At 44.7% G+C, this 21987-nt stretch overlaps 1 protein-coding gene across 1 annotated transcript in view; it reads left to right on the forward strand.

Annotated features, from left to right (window-relative positions):
- Positions 1–21987, forward strand: part of CACNA2D3 (calcium voltage-gated channel auxiliary subunit alpha2delta 3) — an 859990-nt gene that overhangs the window by 177544 nt on the left and 660459 nt on the right. The window contains exon 3 of the mRNA XM_042929688.1: positions 1174–1290. Within this exon, the coding sequence (XP_042785622.1) occupies positions 1174–1290 (117 nt within the window). The remainder of the gene's footprint in view (positions 1–1173; positions 1291–21987) is intronic.

A 21987-nucleotide genomic window follows, 5' to 3' on the forward strand; every position in this document is an offset into this window, starting at 1 on the left:
TCTATGAAGAAAATCTGGCTTCACATAGATATGCTGTTGGGGAAAAGGAAAATTTGAGGGACCCCTGAAAGGGTCTCAGAGAATCCTCAGGGATCATGGATCACTTTGAGAACTGCTGCTTTCAACAGATAAATCACTAGAGTATGTGATAGGCTTTAAGTGAAAAATAGTCTTTGAGAGTTTGAGTAAATTATGGGTTAAATCAGTCTTTTATGAACAGATGAACACATTATGAAATCTTATATAAAGTATTGTTTTTATGGTTTTTGTACTTATGATACATTCTCCTTTCTGTGAGCTCATTGGGGATAACATAAGAAGTCCACGATGAACATTTAGTAGAGGGAATTGAAATGCTAAAATCCATGGCAAGGATTCTCTCATTATAAAATGTTTATAAGATGCTCTGCCATGTGACCTTCTTCAGTTCCCATTCCAGTTTAGGAGTTGGCATACTTTTTCTATAAAAAACAGTAAATATTTTAGTCTTTGTGGGTCATCTGGTCTCTGTTGTTAGTATTAAACTTGATTGAATACATAAACATATGGGTGTGGTTTTGTCCCAATAAAGCTTTATTTATAAAAATAGGTGATGGATTAGATTTGGCCCAAGGATTATATTTTGCCGACTCCTGCAGGAGTTATACATTACAGTCATAGCCTTGAAACTCTCTTTCCCTAAATCCCTGGTCTTTGGCCATGAAAAAATTAAGTTTGTGATGTTCAAAGGAAAAAGCACACACACACACACACACAACAAACACACACACGAGTTGAATTTCTTCATTTTTATTTTATGACACATTTGGAACAGTCAGTTTCTAGTGGCGTTGGCTGTGTGATAGCTAGCAAATCTGGGCAGTCCTCCAGGACGACTGAGTGCGGTCAAGTCCGAAGTGTAGAGTGTTGATTTCAAGAACTGAAGAGGACGGATGATAAAGAGTTTGATTGCTTTAGGGTTTTGTTTCATTTCTTTCCTGGGTGCTAGTTAAGTTTCTAAGACAGCCAGAGCCAATTTTCACATTTCTCCTTAGTTGATTTAATAATTTCGAAATATAGTCCAATCTCCCCAAACCCAAGAGAGATGGTCCTATTTATGCCTTGTAAGTAGGTATGCTCCAGAATCACAGGTGTGCTGTTATATGCCTTTCTTGTTGCCTTCCCTCCTTACAGAAATACAAAGAGTATGAGAAAGACGTAGCCATAGAAGAAATCGATGGCCTCCAACTGGTGAAAAAGCTGGCAAAGAACATGGAAGAGATGTTTCACAAAAAGTCTGAAGCAGTGCGGGTAAGTGCCTCTGGTATCTTCTCTGTATTGCCCAAAGACACGGAGGCACCTTCAGGGGCTGGCATTGATGACTCCAGCTCTCAAAGATCAAAGTTGACTCAGCTATTATGTAAACATTTTACTTTCTTTAGTTAACCAGCAAAAGCAGTTAGTAGGGGCACAATAGGGTTCAGGTGACAGTTTTCATCTTAGAATTTTATGTCTTCAGTGTAAGTGCCACTGATTGTACAGTCTCAGAGGATGGCTTATGACTGTGCGATACATTCACTAATTAACCAAAAATCATTCAAAGGCACATTGTAGTTCAACTAAGCAACTATAAAAAATTTAAGCCACGCTTGCCGAAATGTGGAGTTGAAAATCTCAATGGAGTAATGGAATCTAGATGAACTTGGAGGCTTCCCTTACCTCTACTGGAATATTACTATAATTATAATGTTTCTCTCCACCAGTTAGAGCTCCCTGAGGTTTCATACTGTCATCAGGATGAATGGAAAAGTATCATTTTGGATTTCCAAGGTGGCTTCCAACTTTATTCCTTGTTGCCAGCTCAGCAGTGAATCTTACCTTCTTGCTTTAGAACACATCCCACATCTGTGCTCCGTTGGCACGAGGGTATGGGAAGGAATGGCAGTCTGAAGAGTTCTTTATCTCTAACCTATAGTTTGCTTACCTTTTGGTTTTGTTAATTATCTCCAGAATCACTTTGCTCTAAAAGGCCTCTTTCTACTTTCACTTCTCCCACAATTCATTGGCCCAACAAAATTTCCACACATTATTCCTGCTTTAGACCTGACAGTGCCACTCCAGTGCTTGTCTCTTAAAACATTTTTGTGCTACTTGGATTGCGGGGAGGAGGGTTGTAGCCAAGTAGGGAAGAACATGAGTTTGGCCTGGCTTCTGCGCCTGCCTTGGTCACTTACTGAGCTTTTACCTTTAGTAAAACTGCCCTTGGGAGCCTCAATGTTCTCTTCTGTAGATGGCAAAAACACACAGGCTGAACGAGGCTTATACGAAGTCATGATTTTGAGCGACTGAGCACAGACCCTGGCACACAAGCCATGCTCATTGAATGGCTGCTTTATACCGCCACTATGGTCGTTACTGACGTAAGTAGAGACTTTTAGGGAGGAAGTCTGAAGTATCTTAGAAGAAAAAAACATTACTTTTAGTTGCTACAGAAGTATTGCCCTGACAGCCAGCCCTGGGAGCTTCGTGGTGATCCCTGCGTGTCCTTATGTCTCTACCTCGAAGCAAGTGCTGTTCTTTACAGACATGGTAGCCATCCGCATCTCACACTCAGAACCTGAAATACAAATGCAAAACAAAACAAAAGCCCACAGTAATTACTGTTTTCTGCTTATAAAACGAACACCCCTTTGGTGGCACTTGAAGAATATATTGAAAAGTATCAAACAGAGAACAAAAATCACCTGAAAGTCAGGCTTGTGTTCTTGGGTTTCCTTCCTTCTAGTCTTTTAAATTTGCATTTCTGTGCATGTACTTGTGTGTTTTTCTTTTTCACATTGGCAGGTGTACTGCCTGTTTGCTTTGGTGTCCGACTTCTCTGCGCTTGTTTGCACCAGTGCTCTGTGTGCTTTTCCTGGCATCAGTACCTTACGTGATTTTCTTAAATGGCTGCATCACATTTGAGTTTAACAACGTGTCTACATGATTTGACTATTCCTCCAAATCTGGATATTTAAGTTGTTTGCAAGTTTTGGTATACATAATGCTGCAGTGAACCTTCTTGTATATTAATAACAGATCAGACGCCTCGGCACCTACTATATGTTTGGTGTTCCTCTTAGGATTTTACAGGTACTCGCTTGTCCTTAGAGCAGCCCCCAGAGGAAGGTATTATTACTATCCCACTTGTACAGAATAGAAGACAGAGAGGCAGAGGTTAAGTCACTTCTCCAGGGTCACATGGGGGGTGGGGGATGGGTCTATGGACCCAAGTCCACGTTCTTCATCACATCCGTGCCCTCAGCATCAGTCCTTTACTTTGATTTCCTTCAGATGAATACCTGAACACAGAAGACAGTGTAGAGACGCTAACCCCATCTTCAAAGGTTTCTGCTTGCGGCGACATTCGTGTTCAGATAAGGTTGTGCCAGTTCACGGTTCCTCCAGCAGGAGTGGCACGTGAATGCTCATTTGCCTGAATCCTCACAGAAAAATGACAATGTTTTATTTTGTTTTAAATAACAACGGTTGTCAGTTTGAGAGAAGGAAATGCTATTTTTAGAGAATTTTTTTTAATGTTTATTTATTTTTGAGAGAGAGAGCGAGAGCGAGCGAGCATGAGTGGGGGAGGGGCAGAGAGAGAGAGGAGACACAGAATCTGAAGTAGGCTCCAGGCTCTGAGCTGTCAGCCTGATGGCCAATGTGGGGATTGAACTCATGAACTCTGAGATCATGACCTGAGCTGAAGTCGGACACTTAACCGACTGAGCCACCCAGGCCCCAGGAAGTGCTATTTTTGTTTCAATTTGGGTTTCTTTGTGAATCACAGAATTTTAGAGCAGAAGAGGACTTACATCTCTTTAGCTTCTACCTCTGTGATTGACAGACAAGGAAGCCCGGGATGGGAACCTGATCCTTGGGGGGCTTGTGCAACATAGCAGGGTGATGCAGAGGTCCAGCCAGCTCCAGAACCTGGACTCATCGCTCAGAGGCAGGGGCCCACGTGGCAAGTGAGAGGTTGGTGAGAGAAACTAAAGAACCAAAGGACCTCTTTTCCTCACTCACCTCCGTGAAGATGCCAGGAGGAGTAGGTGACTTACTAATCTGTGCTCATGTTTATTGAGTCTCTATGCACCAGGCCCCATGTGAAGCACTTTATATAGGTCATCTAATTTCAACCTGCCATCAGCCTTGGGAGTGAGACACCGTTCCTATATCACTGGCTCAGAGGATGAGCACACAGGCTTGGCAGGGTGGAGTCACAGGCCCAGGTCACATGGACGGGCTCAGTGGGGTTCCTTTTGCACCAGAAGGTAGGATTGCAGTGCCTCTGGGTGTAGCTGACCAAAGTGTTTTGCACAGTGACTGGCGAACAGGAAGCATTCGGTAAATGTTTGCTGTAATTGCTGGCAAGGGGACCTTTCAGTGTGTAAGTATTTAATAACTGAGAGAGTCGTGAAGCTTTAAAAAGCTTCAAGGATATTGACAGCAGGGAACTTAATTTTGAAACCTTTTGTTTTAAATTAATGACTTAAAAAAAAAGAACTGATATGGTTGGTGTGGTTCCTCTGAGAAGGAAAAAAAAGGGTGCTTTATTTAAATTGAAATGTACCCAGACTAAAGGCATCCAGTATTCTCTGAACTGTGTATTTTAAAATAGATGTAGGAGACCCTTTGTAAACACACTTGATACCATAAAATCTAGGTTAGCTGGTCCAGTGATACGTGGCAGTCCCTGCTTCCAATCTTTAAACAGAAAAGAGGGCTTGTATGTCAAGTTGGGGTTTGGTTTGGAGGCAGTTTTGCTATTGAGATGGGCCTGGTCCTGCTGTGAGCCATGCAGCACTACTGACAACAGTCATGAGCCATGTGGCATTTGGGATGAGAGCAGGTGGCCACTGAGAGGGTCCCTGGATGTTGCCTTATGTGGAGGCCAAGGAGCAGTGGGTGTGACTGTTTTTCATATTATAATGACACCTCACTTCTCAACTAGGAAAGGTTGCTGTTTGTCCCTGGGATTGGTAAGCTTTTGAAGTGCAGACACCTCAAATGCAAATTTGCCTGTGGGTTTGCAGGTGGAGTCCTTATTTGCCAGGTGGCCCTAGAATGAACCACCGTGCAACAGGGCCCTTCTCGTCCCATTCCGCGTCACCCACTGAGCAGCGACCCCTTTCTCTAATGGCCCAAGAAAAGTGGATTTTAGAATTTGCTCCATCGTTCTGGGGTACCATGCCTGGAAATCCTGTTTCCAAGCTTCCATCCCCACCCCCAGCAACCTGAGTTGGGTCAGAGGTCCTAGTGCCTTCCTGACAGTAACTGATCCAGTACCGAGTGCTCATGGATGGTCGGATGGTGGATGGCCGGGAGGACTCAGGAACATACATAAGAAATAACTGACTCACAAACGACACAGATTGTTAAAATTTCCATTGATGTCTATAAAATCTTTGTGAGATGGGTGCTGGCAATTTCGAAAGGGGCATACCCCCTCTGGTCTGTGAAAGTAGGTGCAGTGAGTCAGTCTGGGCTCGGAAACAAAGGAGCACTTACAATCCCGCCCCACCCGCCTGTCATGTCTTGGCCGTTAAACAATGTTGATCTTTTCTCTGTCTCTTCTGGCTTGATTTCATCATTCCCCCATCACTTTTCCCAGTGATTAGTTGAATCAGAGTGATTTTATCATACTCGTCCCCTATTTGAATTACTCTCCACTATGCAATTATCCTATCACAGAAAGTCCTATTTTCTCCCCGTCAGATGTCTGGAGTAAATGTGAAACCCGGAGTGGCCTGCCCATTACATAACCTCTGTCCTCTGCTTGGTAATGGATTATACGTAACTTTTTTTTCCCCCCCGGCCTAGCAAATTACAAATAACCTTAGCTTCGGTAATTGCCATTAACATAATGGTGCCATCATTATGGTAGCATTTCTTAACTAATATTTTCTAGCACCTTTCTAATGCTGTCGGTGGTTTAAATAATTTTTTTTAATTCACTCGGTGGGTTGATGTGTAGGTTATTTTAACTTAAGAGCCAGATTGGGCTTGATGCAGTGATGCTGCTACTCGCTCGTGTACAAGCTCATTGTGCCCAAAGCATTATCTCCCACCTTCTTTGTTCAAACGTATTCAAGCTACCAAGCCCTCAATTGATGTTACTGAGCAATTTATCAAGTTTTAAGTCCCTATAAATGGACAAGAAATGGAATCAATTTGTTTTTAGTTCATTAACATTTCAAGGAAGATACTCCACATGCTGGACGCAGGGGAAGTGATATACATCAATCCTCCGCCAGTAGTGGACCCCTGTTGGGCCATGCCTAAGTGACACCTGGAAATGCTCAACTGTGTCACAAGAGAGCTCATCCGAAGCACTTTTGACCTAGCTCCCCTTTATCCTGAGTTGCTGATGACTTGAGGGAAGAAGGCAAAAGAATTGTGTTCAGTGGCTTTGTTATACAGATGGGCTGCCCCAGCATTTCCTTTGTCTTCAAAATCCAAGCCTCCACTGGGAGTAATACAAGCTATTACACAGCGGGGAGGATCATCTGAGGCCCTGGGGAGCTCTGAGCAGGCACAGACAAACCTACAGTTGGAGGGGAATCGGTAGGAAGTAAATCTGAGTAACTGTGGGCATCTCTGATTATAGGCATATGCTTTTAGGACAGATTCCAACACAGCCAGGAGATGTAATGATGCTGTGATTTTGGAATGGTCCATATAATTGAGATGAGCAGCACAACCTGGAAAAAGTAGATACACCAGGAAATAATAAACAGAAGGATTTTGGAGAATTTGCACATATATACTAGCATTCTCTAGAATGGCTTTCTGAGGGGGAGTTCTCCAGAATAAGTATTGCCTTTGATCTTGTGGAACAGCTCTGGGGCAGCCACTGCCTTCATCACACTGATCTTGGCTAGAATTGTAACCTCCAAAGGACCCGGAAGGCTTTGAGGTTGTACCTGCTTCCAGGGCCAGGTACTGATCCATCCATGCGGCTTTCACTGCTCTACCGGACAGACTTCAGATCTCCAATAGCTTAAACACGTTTCTCTCTCTCTCTCTCTCTCTCTCTCTCTCTCTCTCTCTCTCTCTTACACACACACACAGGATTATAGGATGTTATCTAGTTTGGTAGCATATCAGGCAGAACATTAAGTATTTTATTTGCTGTTCAAATTCATCTTCTCCCCCAAGCAATTAATTAGAAATGTCTAAAACAACCAACTTCCTTGGGGAGTATGAAAAGGCACAGGAAGCAGGTTGTACCTAAACTTTCTAAGTGAAGAGTCTCTTGTTTTCCAACCTTGGATAAGATAGTTAATAATTTTGATAGCACTCTGAAGCTCAGACCTGTAAATAAACTTAATTTTGTTTTACTTAGTTTCTGATTTACATTGATAAAATGATAAATCATGCACTTGAAAAAGAGTGTATTGCTTAAAAATAAACATCCTTGCTTCTTGGGAAAAACTAAAAGAGACTAGATTATATATTAAGTTTCTCTCCCCTCCTATAGCTACCTGCTGTTCGCTGCAGAACTGATTCCCATTATAGCTGTACTGTGGGAAGTAATTGCTGTTGTACAGTAATTCAATTTCAGTGCATTCACACATCAGTTCACCGATAGGGGTTTATCTGGAGAAACCTGGGACTTGAAAGCTTTTTATCGAGAAATTCCACATGCAGCAAGACGTTTTTCCTAGGTAACGAATATCAGTATTTGCATTTAATAAACATTTACCTTCTCAGAAAAATGGATTTTTTCCCCCTGCAGAAGAGATTTACGCCAATCTTCCAAAAAGCTAGAGGGTACTATTAAAGCAACTTCCTCTAGCTGTTTTTTGACTGGTGTCTACATATGTATGACTATAAAACGCATCTATGTCTTTATGTAAATATATGTGTATATATATATATATATATACACACACACACACACACACACACACACATACATACATACACACACACGCTGAGGCATGGAGAGTAGGAGGCACTTAAGGAAAGCATGATCTGTACCACACATATACATGATATAAGGGATAATATCTACAGAGACTATATGAATACTTCCAGTTTAAAGACTCATCTATATCTGTAGGCATTGTGAAAATTGTTGGTGAGGAATATTTTCAAAAGGATACCCATTAAGTTGGAAAGGAAGTCAACCACTTGATTTATGAATTTCTAAATGAAGGGCAGGTTCATAGGACAGACTGTTTCTTCCTATATACAAAAGCTCTTAGATTGTAAGGACTCTTTACATATTAAGTCCAAAATGAGCTGTAGAAGTCTTAGGAGCTGAATATACCTAACATTGCTAAAAGGCCCTTTAGTTCTTGCCCAAAAGAAGAAGAAACTGGACACATTCAAAAGATTTTTCTGCCTTTGTTCATTTCTCATCTGATCTCAGAGTTTCAAAACATGTTTCTTAAAAGAGGAGTAAATTTATTTCAGGCAAAAATATAGTGTTTTGAGTCACAAATGAAAAGACTACTGTTTGTTACATTATTGTATCTTGTAGTCTATTTGCTTCTTTGCCCACCCCTCCCTCCCTCCCTCCCTCCCTTCCTCCTTTCCTACCTCCCTTTTTCCCTTCCTTCCACAAACTGGGTTGTAAAACCCCATGCATATGTGTAAGAAAATTTACAGCAGAAACCTCACACCAGAAAAAGCTTAAAAAGTAGCAATGTGGTGCCTGGGTGGCTCAGTCGGTTAAGCATCCAGCTCTTGATTTCGGTTTAGGTCATGATCTCACAGTTTGTGGCATCAAGCCCCACATTAGGCTCTGCATTGACCATGTAGAGCCTGCTTGAGATTCTCATTCTCATTCTCTGCCCCTCCCCCTGCTCACTCACGATCTCTCCTTCTCTCAAAATAAATAAGTAAACATTAAAAAAAAATAGCAACAAACTGGATTCACCAGTTTTGATGAAGTCAGTGAACCACTCTTGGTTGATGGTTGAGGTGAAAACCACAAGTCTTCTTGGGTTTATTCCAAAAGGGGTTGGGTCTCCTGTAACATACTTCAGATTGTATCCACCTGAGCCTCACAGAGAGGCCCAGAAGGCTGTTCTCCAACCTACGTTGAGCAGCTCACCTGCCTCCTGGGGGAGATAAGTTTCCTGCTCAAAGAAGAAAGGACGTTTTGTAGGTGACATTTCATCTCCTGTCTCCATCACCCTCCTCATGCGGGAAGTTGGGTTGGCTTAGTGAACTGTATCCTGACTCTCCTGCTTATTCTGGAGATGTTGGCCCTTAGGCGTTCTTCTTTGTGCGTAGAATCACCGCTCGAAGCTCTTGCCAACTTCAAAGTTATTAGGTACATTCCTAAACGTTTCTCTAAAATCTCTCCATTTTTAAAGTTTTATGGAAGACTTAGTTTTGGGTTTTCTCTGTAACTCACCTCACCCATATTTGCTTTATTTCTATTTTTGTTTTGTTTTCATTGATTATACACATTCGTTGTAAAAAAATAACAGAAGGTGCAGAAAAGGATAAAGGAGAAAGTAAAGATCACAACACCAGGGGATTAAGAGGCACTTGGTATCTTTCAATACCTTTTGTTTTTAAACATCTTAATTTCTTTTCTTCCTGATCTTTTTCTATTTGTGCATTTGTATATGCGTTTACGTGCATCGAATCATTCTTACCTGTAACCAGGTTTTTTACAAAATTAATTTTACATGTTGTGGACATCAACCCATGTCAACGAATATATATATTCCTGTTATTTGTTCTAATCAAGAAATTCTCTTTTGGTGAGTAATTGAAGTTATTGGTGAAATACTACTTGTGAAATAGCATTTCCCTATGATAAGCCATGACGTGAAAAACTTTCTTGCAGAGAAATTGTGTCCATTTATTTGATGCATTTATTAGGACGTATTCTTGGAAACAAAATGGAGGCTTTTGGTATCCCTTGCCAGCTTGTCTTCCAGACAGCATCCGCCTGCTCGTGTTCCCACCTGTGAGGCTGGAGAGGCTCTCCTTCTCCATTGTCCTCTCTGACATTTGGCTGCTGTTACTTTTGATCTTTGTTAGTCTTACAGGCACAAAGTAGTATCTCATTTTACTTTCTTTTATTTAATTGCTCAGCGTTTAGCATGGAGGATCTTCTCTGGCTCCTCACTTGCCCTGCACCAAGGTTTGTGGCAAATTACACAATGTCTCGGAGCACGGGCATCAGTGTTACAGCATAGAGAACGTCCGTGCTGGTCCTTTATCATCTCTCAAAGAAGTGTGTAGGCCCAGGAACTTTCTTGGACACACTTGGAGGGCCCTCCCTACCCCTTTCCTCTTCCTTCCTGGACTGTATCATAATAACAGCCTGGTTGTAGGGGTGGGGATGTGGGACACTGACTGCCAGTTTGGAGTGCCAGTTTGGAAGAGTTTTCTGGGAACCCCAGTGGTTCAGCACCTGAGGGCCATGGTGCTGGGTGTTTTAGACCCTCCTACTGAAGGAAAAAGTCACTAGTCCCAAGAGAAGTTGAGCCTGGTATAGCCCTTCTCACTGAGAAAGGACTCTATTTCCAGCTGGCTTGTTGCTGGGTGCCAGCGGTCACTTTGGGTCATTTCTCCTTAGGGTACCATCTTTCTATATGTTCATTGGTCAGTTGTTTTTCCTTTTTTTCTTATAAACTGCCTGTTAATGTCCTTTTCCATTGTGTGTATTATACTTGCTTCCTTTCCTTGTCCCCACTCAAGCCCTGGTATCTGTCACAGTATCTTGAGTCTGCAGTTAAGTGTTCATTAAACATTTGTTGACTGACTTACAGACCTTCCCTCTTGGCGTCAGGTAACTTAAAGTCAGAGTGATCATAGTTACAACTCTTCCCTTTGACCAAAGATGTCCTGAATGATGAAGGGGAAAGAAGAATATCAGAGTTTAATTGCAGAGAAACCGCAGGGCTCACGGGCCTTCCAGAAATTCACTGTGTGTTCTGAGTGAATGAGTCCTATGTATGCTGTCCCAAATCAGACTGCGGCCTGCTTAGACTCTAATCCTCAGCTTCGGCCCAGTCCCTCCCCATGTGGCCCTTCTCCTGGAAGTAGGTGAATAGGGGACTTGAAATGGGCAGAAACCAGGCCAGCTGCTCAGAGTGGAAATAAAAGTTAACAATTTCTATCGAGGGAATCAAAGAACTGCCTCCCTGCCTTCCTTCCATCTTCCTTCCTTTTTCCCCTCTCTCCCTTCCTCCCTTCCTTCCTTCCTTCCTTCCTCCCTTCCTCCCTTCCTCCCTCCCACCCTCCCATTTGGTTGGAACCAATGAAGGAAGACGCTTCCTGGACAGGGGAGGAGAATGTCAGTGTTCTGAGGCTATGACTTAGCAGAATAACTATAATTTCCCTGATGTTCTCTGAGCCTGGCTGGGTGATCTTCTGGTCATAATGCAAAGCTGGGTGCTAGAGCTAGGGTGTGTGCCCCCAGGCTTGGCAGATGTTTCTCTTCATGTGGCAGGTGGTAAAATGGGCAGCTCACTACCCACAAGAAATGGAGCACACTGATGTATGAGCAGATTCAAGGGGCTTTTCGTAAATTTGAGTATGATGTCATGAAGGAGAGTTTTGGAGTGATGCTGAGAGTAGTTGCCAGGCTCCCCACTTCTGGGCTTGTTGCTCTCTCAACTGTAGCATGGCTGGGTCAGGGCACCTATCTAGAGCCCCACCCCATCCCGCCAGCATGGTGCATCTTGGCATCCTCTTTACTCCTTTTATTAAACTTTTGAAAGCTGTACTGAACTCTGTTTTGCTTAGTGTTGACTTGAGAATTGCTGTCTGTCCTCTAGAACCCCAGTGTCATGAGGGTGGGGACCGCGATGGTCACACCTCCCCTTGTAGCCCCGGGACCCAGACTGGGCACTCGGCAAGTATCTGTGAATGAATGAACTTGCTACCCCTGTGATGATGCTGTCATGGGGTAAGCCCCCATGCCTGGGAAGACCATCTGGTCATCAGGACATGGTGCCAGGTAAGGTTTCCTGGGTGTTTCCTGTGTGTTTGTGCCTGCCCTGGCCCCTGCTCCCCACCAGAGGATCCATTTCTCCTCTGTCTCAGAAGTTTGGATTTGCTTTATGTTGTACGATGATAAAGAAAAAGAAAGAGAAAAATTTCTTTCCCATCCAAAGTGAAACATCATTTAAAATCATATTTCCCATTTTCATTGCCTATTTTTATTCTCCCTTTATAAAATCCGGTTTTGAAAGATTTCCTGTCGCTTTGGTCAAGACCAAGTAGACCAAACAGCCTGGGGAACAGAGGCTCGTGGCCATGGAGACCTGCGTGAAATTACAGTGCTGATCCCTGCCTTTAGCCTAAGTAGCAATTATGCCCCATCAGGGCGCCCACATGGAGGCTTTGAGCTCGCCTCACTGCGCTCTCTGACTGCCTCTCCACTAGAACTAAAAGAGGGAGGCCTCGTCTGCAGGTGGAAGATGTGCAAGACACTATCTGAGCCCGAGTGGCTGGGTGGGGACAGCTCAACACAGCAGTGTTATACCAAGGTGCTGGTTCCTCTGCTGATTTTTCAAAGATTGGTATCGTTTCTACACCAGACCAGGTAGCAAATAATGCCACTTAATTTATACTCAGGCGAGGCAAAAGAAATCTTAAGAGATTTGTGGGTGGGAGGAAATTATGGTGAATCACTGAAGTGTCACCATCAAGAGATCAAAATGACAGAATAAAGCCATAATAATAATAATAAAAGACCATTGGCTTTAATTGTATAAATTACTGGCAACAAATTAAGGGTTTTCAGTAATATTTTGAATGCATAGTTAGTATGTTTAACCAGGGATGAGTTGGTGACATCAGTTGTCTGTTTCTGGTCTCTGCTCAGTTTCCCATATGGAGGTAAGGAGCAGCTCGTCCTACAAACACAGCGAGATTATTTACGTTTTGTAAATTAGGTTAGGAGGGGAAAATGAAAAGGTAGTTGGGGATTCATTGGCATTTCATTTACACTGCATTCAGCAGAGGTTTGACAGCCCTTTTGAGTAATCAGAGTCTTTGTTGAAAATCAGCTGGGATATCATTGACTACGCATCTCGAACCATACTGGCTGCTTGAACAGACAACATATAATGCTTTTGCACGATCAGGGGCAAATGGGATTTTTTCTCTTTTTTTTCTGGTGTGCCTTTTAGCTGATTCTGTGTGTCAGTTGGGGAGGAAAATCATATCCTCAGGAATATACTTAGCTTCTCTCACTGTGTGCGTTCAGTGATTCTGGAGCATCTCATCAGGTTGTTTGATGGGCTTCGTAGAGCCGTCCTTCCCGGGGTCTCTAGAAGGCTGCGGTGGCCATCGGAAAGCAGACCCTCATCCTGGTCACAGGGGGAGTTGCTTGTAAACACTCCAACGCCAACCAGTGAGGAGGAGTCTCCTCCCCTCAAGCAGGTATCTCTGGAAGAACTTCAGGCCAGGCAAAGGTGCTGGCCCTCGGCACTTACCGAGAGGTGAGCTGGTGGGTACCAGCTGCAGAGGGGCAGTGGAAGGAGCTCAAGGCAAGAGCAGGGCCAGACTTGAGGGGGGGGCAAGGCCCATGGGCAGCTGTTTGGACCGTTAAATGGTGGCCTCTCTTAGAGGAGTCTTGGCCTCTCTTAGACAGCCTATCTCCAAGAGGACTTCCCCCAAAAGCTTGGTGGACCTCTTCCTTTGCCGTGCTGGGAGTCTGTCCTTGTAGTCTGTGTATCATCTGGGGACAGTGTAGTCCACAACAGGAAATCAGAGGTAGCCTCTGAGGGCAGACATGGTGGAGATGAGTTTACTCCAAGGAAGTGTGTTCTGCCTTCTTTTAATTTTTTTTTCTAATGTTTTTATTTATTTTTAAGACAGACAGAGCATGAGTGGGGAGGGGCAGAGAGAGAGGGAGACACAGAATCCGAAGCAGGCTCCAGGCTCTGAGCCATCAGCCCAGAGCCTGACGCGGGGCTCGAACTCACGAGCTGTGAGATCATGACCAGAGCCAAAGTTGGACGCTTAACCAACTGAGTCACCCAGGCGCCCCTGTTCTGCCTTATTTGGCAAAAATGAACACAGGGTGGACCGACTGGGTGTTCTTCTAAAGCTGAGTGTGTGTGTGTGTGTGTGTGTGTGTGTGTGTGTGTGTGGGCGCGCACATATGTACACACCTGAGTGCATCTAACGGTGTCGGGAATGGGAGCTGGGGAGTGGAGGGTGACGCATGAATGTTTGCTCTCACAGGAATTGCTTCAGTGGAGAGACGGAGGTCAAAAACAAGCAGCGGTGTCACAGTTGTAAAGCAGTGGCCCCTGGCCAGTCCTGGCCGCAGACAGGTTTTGCTTGATCTGTGTGGGCTTTGAGAAAGAAAGTGAAATCACATATAAAAATAGGAAGTGATATAAAAATATCCAGATTTAAAATAAATAAATGTTAAAAAAAATTTAAAAAAAGAACTCTTTCTCTGACCCTCCCCTGCTCATGCTGTGTCTCTCTCTGTCTCAAAAATAAATAAATGTTAAAAAAATGTAAAAAAAATATCCAGATTTAAAGCTTTACAAATTGAGAGGTGTACTCCCCCCCACTCCCTTGTCCCCCATCCCCACATGGCAACAGTCTGCATGAATGTTCATTTTGTTGATTTCCATGCTGCCCCCTGCTCATGTATGTGGCTGCTCTGGCCCCAAAGAGGGCTGAGTTTGCAGCCTCTGGAGTAGTCCGATGAGGGCCACAACCTCTTTAGGGGACACGGAGGAGTGTTTGAGTGTGTGAAGCTTGAAAGCTCCTAGGCAAGTACTCGGAGCTTTCACAAGTCATGCTGGACATTGTCCCTGTTATGGTCACCAGCATCAGCACATTATGGAGTGCTTCTCCTCAGCCACACTGCTCTGCTGTGCTCTCTGTGTTTGGTCTCATTTAAATGTTCCATCCCTGTGAAGTGGGATTGAACAATTCTTGGCTGGGGAGAGGGGATGTTCACAGGATAAGAAAGCTTTGTACGGGGACATGGGATTTCTGTGTGTGTGTGTGTGTGTGTGTGTGTGTGTGTGTGTGTCTTTAAGTTTGTGAACCACTGGATGGGACTCTTTCTGAGATTTTCTTCACCTTTAACATTTTAGAATTGCAGCCCTTGTTTTAGGCTTTTATGCATAAGAAGTCCTATTACTTTTGTTGTGTATTTTCTCCCATCTCAAAGAAGACTTAGATCTATGTAAATAACTCTCAATCTGGTCTCATTCATAGAATCAGGCAACAAAAATGAGAAGTTACCCCCTCCCTCCAATACCCCTCCCTACAGCGCACACTTTCCTACTAGAATGATGGCGGAGACAATATCTCTCACGGGGAGAAGGGAATGAAAAATGCTCAAAGTGGTTACATTTGAATATGTGGCACTTATCTCTCTGTGCAGGCACCTTATAGAAAAATAATTTATCAAGCCTCGTTCAAGAAAAGAGAACATTACATCTTCGTCAACAACAACATCAAGGGCTCACCATGGTAGGAACGGGACAATAAAGGAGTTATTTTAGCAGAATTAACAGGAAGAAATTAGCCCCCTGTATCCTTCCTTTTTATCATGGTGTGGTGCATTTGCATATTTTGAAATTTCACATTTGCATAGTCAATGATTTTAAATTAGATTCTCACATCTCCTCTCTGATGTTTGTCATGTGTGTAACTCGTCTTAATAACTGAGTTGTTAGCATTTAAAAAAACAGTTATCTAATCATTGGCCCAACCTGGAACCACACCAGCACTGAGTTACCTTTGCAATCTTTTTAACAGCTTAGTAAGATACTATTCATGCACAATACTATTCACTCGTTTAAAGTGTACAAGTCAGGGGTGCCTGGGTGGCTCAGTGGGTTAAACGTCCGACTTCGGCCCAGGTCATGAGCTCATGGTTTGTGGGTTTGAGCCCCATATCGTGTTCCGTGCTGGCAGCTCAGAGCCTGGAGCCTGCTTCGGATTCTGTGTCTCCCTCTCTCTCTGCCCCTCCCCTGCTTGTGCTCTCTGTCCCTCAAAAATAAAGAAATGTTAAAAAAAATTAAAAATAAAAGTATCTGGGATGCCTGAGTGGCTTAGTTGGTTAAACGTCCAACTTTGGCTCAGGTCACGATATCATGGTTCGTGAGTTTGAGCCCCACGTCAGGTTCCATGCTGACAGCTCAGAGCCTGGAGCCTGCTTCGGATTCTACGTCTCCCTTTCTTGTTGCCCCTCCCCTGCTCATGCTCTGTCTCACTCTGTCTCTCAAAAATAAATAAATGTTAAAGAAATAAAAAAATAAGGTATTTGGGGTGCCTGAGTGGCTCAGTCGGTTAAGAGTCCCACTTCTGCTCAGGTCATGATCTCATGGTTTGTGAGTTTGAGCTCCATGATAGGCTTTGTGCTGACAGCTCAGAGCCTGGAGCCTGCTTTGGATTCTGTGTCTCCTTCTCTCTCTCCCCCTCCCCTGCTCATGTTCTCTTTCTCTCTGAAGAAGACAAACATTAAGAAAAATAACAAAGTATACAAGTCAGTGTTTTTTTAGTATACCCACAGGACTGTAGAACCATCACCCCAGTCAAGTGCAGAAGCTTTTCATCAACCCAAAGAGAAGATCCTATACCTGGCAGTCACTCTCCATTTACCCCAAAACCTCACTATTCTACTTTCTGTTTTATAGATTTACCTCTTCTGGATATTTCATATAAATGGAAGCATACAGTGTATGGTCTTTTGTGATTACCTTCACTGAGCATAATGTTTTCAGAGTTTATCTGTATTATAACGTGTATCAATACTTCATTCTTTGTTATGGTCAGATCGTGTTCTCTTGCATGGATTACCACATTTTTGTTTATCCGTTCATCAGTTGGTGGCTACTTGTGTTGTTTCTACTTTTTGCCTGTATTGACTAATGCTGCTGTGAGTATTTGCAGACATATTTTTGCATGAACATATATTTTTATTTCTCTTGGGTATATATAGGAGTGGAATTGCTAATCACGTGTTAATTCCAGGATTGACCTTTTGAGGGACTGCCAGACTGTTTCTAACATGGTTGTGCATTTTACATTCCCATCAGCAATGTTTGAGCGCTCCGATTTCTCCGTATCCTTGTCAACACTTGTTATTATCTGTTACATACATTACTGAGTGCAAAGTCATATCTCATTGTGGTTTGACTTGCATTTCCCTAACGAGCAATAATGTTGAGCATCTTTTTATGTGCTTATTGGCCATTTGTATATCTTTCTTGGAGAAATGCCCATTCAGATCCTTTGCCCATTAAATTTTTTTTTTTATGTTTATTTTTGAGAGACAGAGTGAGACAGAGCAGAGGAGGGGCAGAGAGAGGAGGAGACACATAATCTGAAGCAGGCTCCAGGCTCTGAGCAAGTGTTCAGCACAGATCCCGATGTGGGTCTTGAACCCACGAACCGTGAGACCATGGCCTGAGCGCAAGTCAGACACTTAAATGACTGAGCCATCCAGGCGCCGCTCCTTTGCCCATTTAAAAATGATGTTATTTGTCTTCTTATTATTGAGCTGGATGTATTCTTTATATGTTCTAGCTACTAGTTCCTTATCAAATATATGATTTGGAAATATTCTCCCCCATCCTGTGGGTTGTCTTTTTGCTATCTTGATGATGTTCTTTGTAGCCAAAAGTTTTAATTTTGACAAAATCCAATGTATCTATTTGTCCCTTTTTTGTGCCTGTGCTTTTGGCATCATATCTAGGAAGTCATTGCCTAATCCAAGGTCATAGAGATTTGTGCCTGTTTTCTAAGAGAGTTAGAGTGTTACCTCTTATATTTAGGTCTTTGATCCATTTTGAGTTAGTTTTTGTATATGGTGTGAGGTGGGGGTCCAACTTTGTTCTTTGCATGTGTAGATTACTTGTCTCAGCACCACCTGTTGAAAAGTACCCTTGCCACTCAAGGTGAGTTCCTTTCAACTTTGACATGTAATCAACTAAATGCTGCCATCGGAATATCTGATCACTACTATAGCTGTGATCACAATGGCACTCTTATACTGATTCTGATAAGCATATATCAAGCACTCTTCATGTGTTATCTGGTTTAGTGCTTACGACCCTCCTCTGAGTTGGGTAGCGTTACTACCAGTTATGAACCCATGTTACAGGTAAAGCAGCTGAGGCCGTTTCTCACTGTAGGTAGCTAAGATTTCAACCCAGGCCATCTTCCCTCTCAACCTGTGTGTTGTACTGTCTCTTCTTGGGTTTACATTAACATCTCAAAAACAGTGGCTGTGAGTGATCAGGAACCTAGCTAAGCACTTCAGGTGAAACATGTTAGCGCTTTTCAGAGTACAGGGTTCACCAGAATAGCCTAGGAATATTGTCAGAATGAAGACTCCATTTCCGGAGGCTGAGAGTCTGCGTTTCCAGCGAGCTGAGAGAAGCGAATGCTGCTGGTCAGGGGATCACATTCCAAGTACAAGGAGATTAATTAGTTCACTGGTTCTCAGACTCAGGGGCACGTTGGAATCGCCTGGAGGCTTAGAAAATAGGGATGCCCAGCTTCTCCCCCAGGGATTCTAGTTGACTTGGTCTGGGGTGTGGACTGGGCGCAGGGATTTCCAGAAACTCCTCAGCATGTTCTAATGTGCAACCAGGTCTGAGCAGCACTGATTTATCTCGTTCCACCCCTCAGGGAGCCCCACAGGTAGGCACTTGAGTCTGCTTTGAGAGGCGAGGCTCCCAGCTTGCGGAGGCTACCTGACTGGCCTAAGGTCACACAGCTGCTAGGCTGTGGACTCCCAGGGGAGCTGGGAGTCCAGTCCAGGCATGATTGCAAGGGCTGCTCCCAGCTCTCTCATCGTGGTCTATGATTGCCTCCCCATCACAGTCAATTTGAAAAGGAGTCTGAGTGAAGTGGGTGACTGACCCTGGCCTGAGCCAGCCCTTACACAGGGTTGTCCGACTCCTTCCCCCACTTTCCCACACAGGGACCTCCCATCTCTCCTAGGGATATGCATGCGTTTTCACTCCCTGCTGCTCTGAACTGACCCAGATGTGAGGTCCCAGTCCCTATGAATCAAGTTCAGGTTCTCTCATTTATCTGGTTACTTCCTCACAGAATTGGACAGGATGAGCAGTGCTTCAAACTGATACTTGCTGGGAGTGGGCAAAGTGCTCCTTTCTTTGAGAATTCCTGCCATTTTAAGGAGAAGATAAAAGTCGAGAGTAGCCGTGCACTTGATTGGTTGGCTGTTCCTGCCCTAAGGTGCCTTCATCCCTACAAGGCTGAGTGGCCTTGAGGGCTCACTGCACCTGCCCTGACTGCGCTTGGCCACAGGGGCTTTTACCATCCTATCCACGTTGTGGACTATGAGCCGTGTCTTCTAAATCGCACAGCCTGGGTCTCTGAGTTGGCTGCTGTGGGGACTAGATTGCAGCCATGAGGAAGAAGTCGGTTCCCAATCCACATGGAGTTTACCGGTCACTGGGGGAGATGGATGCTGAGTCCAAAGTTAGAAGAGTTGGCAGGCCTGGAGGCAGGAAGTCCCAGAGGCAGGGGGCCACGAGGGCAGCCGAGGACTGATGAGGAGCATAGCCTGGGACCCAGAGATGGCAGAGGATGGGCTCCAGGCACGAGGAGATTCACGGTTGAAGCTGGAGAGGGAGCTGGGAATGGGGCAAGTTCACAGAGCTGAAAGGAGAACAGAGCAGGGGTTGGCTTGGAGTGCGGAGAGCAAGATGAGGGGCCCTGAGGTCCATGAGGTGAGCTGGTGCTGGGGGTGGGGCAGAGGCTGGTGCGGTGGGGTAGAAGCGGTGGATTTGTGTGGTTATTCGAATGCCTCTCTTGCCACCCACCAGGGCGGCGGTTGGGTCCGTTGTGCCCCTGTGTTACCCTCAGCACCTTGCACACTTGGCTCCGTGGGCAGAAGGTGCTTACTGAAGAATTTGGGTGTCAGCTAAAGATGCAGGAGGCAATGGGAGGGTTTGCATTTGTGTCTCTGCACTGCTCTCAGGCTGTCTCCCTCTCTCATTGTCCCTAGGGCAATGCTGCCATGTTTTCTCTGTGCACCTGACTTATATCCACCCACCCCTTTCCTCAAAAATGTCTTTTCTCCTCTCAGTAATGGGAAGCAGCTCCTCCAGATCACAGCGGGAGGCTCAGTTCCTTGGTCGCCCGCCCCTCTCTTCTAGCTGAGTGTACTTTGAGGAGTGGAGAGAACGGATCCTTTGTACAGCCCCAGGAGCCAGAAGTCCCCAGGAAACACTCGGGAGGAAGGGGCTGAAAAGTCCCTGCAGCCTCTCTTGTGCTGAGAGAAACCCTGAGGTCTGTTCTCAGTGGAACAGAGCTTTAGAAAAATTTCAGCTACACTTAGCAGATGGATCCGTTCTGGATTGTCCTATTTTCATGAGTCTGACCCACCACTCGGGCAGTAAGTGGGTGCGGGCACCTTCTATGGGTCAGCCCGGGAGGGGAACTCACCCATTAATTCTTCAAGCTTGTCTCCTCTGGGGGGCTCACCTCTTTGAAGGCAGTTTTGTGGAGACAGTATGTAATTGCGTGCCTTCATCAGTGGCTTCTGGAAGCATGCCCCCTTTGTCTCAGTGACCCTAGCAATTGAAGAAGGCCTGCTTTGGGAATGGTCGCCTCTTGTAGAAGTAGGAGCACGGGGCCTTTGCCAACACCGTTTGTATTGCCTGAGGAGTTTTGATGCACTAGATACTCAGTTGACCCTGGTTCATTTCTTCTTTGGGAGGTAGCACGTCTGCCTGGGCTTTGGAGCCTTGGAGACCTGGGGTTAGCCATCATTTACTGAGTGTGACACCTTTACCTCTCTAAGCCTCTGTTTTCTCATCTGTGAAATGGACATGATAGCATGTCGGGCATTGTGACTCTCAGGGTAGGGGCAGGGCTAGCTAGGTTTGTAGCTGGTTCCATCAAACTCTGAGCCCAGATCGCTCCCTTCTTGAAACGGAGACACTGATGCAGAAGTCACCACCGGAAGTTACATGAAGGTCCAAGGGGAAGCACGAGTGCAGCATTAGCCTGGTGTCTGCGAGGAGGAAGCGCTGCAGATTGAACAGAACAGTTTAAACAAGAAAACTAGATTGATAACCTGAGCTCATCAGTCCCTGCCTTTCAGCCAAGGGTAGGATGGTTGTCCGGTGTGGGCAGCATTAGGCCAGCCTTTAATGGGGTGATGCACGTAGGGGAACCCAGGGGTCACAGACAATTTTAACAGTTATGTGTGTATTTTATTCTATATTAGAGGAAATATAGCCACACTTTAAAGCAAAATTACATAAGGTATGTGAGTTGTTTTCAAGAAATGTAATAAGGAAAGGTGAGTTGAGGCCAGGCCTAACATGTTTTTTTGGGGGGAGGCATTTGGACACTCCTTGGGGCCTCACCATTAGAGAAGAGGACAGGCCAGATGTGCTCGTTGTGGCCATGGTAAGTGATGAAATAGATGCATGCAAAACAACTGGGGTTGATCTTGAGTGAAGCAATGTATTAGAGAGAGAATCGGATTTCTAACATCAAGGCATCTATATAAATTAAAAGCACATAAGACAGCACAGTTAACGCTGTTTATGAAACCGGATTAGAGCGGGTGCCAGTGGGGGCGGGGGCTAAGAGTGTAGGTCAGGGTGGGAAGGGAACATGTAGGTGAAGAGGGCGGGCTTGCATGGACAAGTGCCGATCATACGCTGAGTGTGAACAACTCAGTCTTGTGTGTGCTTGGTAGCTGTACACTCAGGCGTAGGGTGAGCTGCAGATGGACGTGTCGGTCCCCGTCGGCATGCGGGACGGTGGGCTGAACTGGCAGGTAGCCCTGGCAGCAAGCAAATGTAGGGAGCGGGAGCCATGGTGCAAAGGTAGAATGATAACACTTAGAGTGAACTTCTCTTAAACTTTCTTTGTATGTGGCCCACCATTTGTGCTTCACACACACGACGGCACTCCTTTTTCTCAACAACCTTGTGAGGTAGGTAATATTATTACCCTTTCTTTGTGGAGTACACTGAGGCAGGTCCAAGGTCATGGAGGGAAAGCATGGGA

This window comes from Panthera leo, chromosome A2, assembly GCF_018350215.1.
Source record: "Panthera leo isolate Ple1 chromosome A2, P.leo_Ple1_pat1.1, whole genome shotgun sequence".
NCBI lineage: Eukaryota > Metazoa > Chordata > Mammalia > Carnivora > Felidae > Panthera > Panthera leo.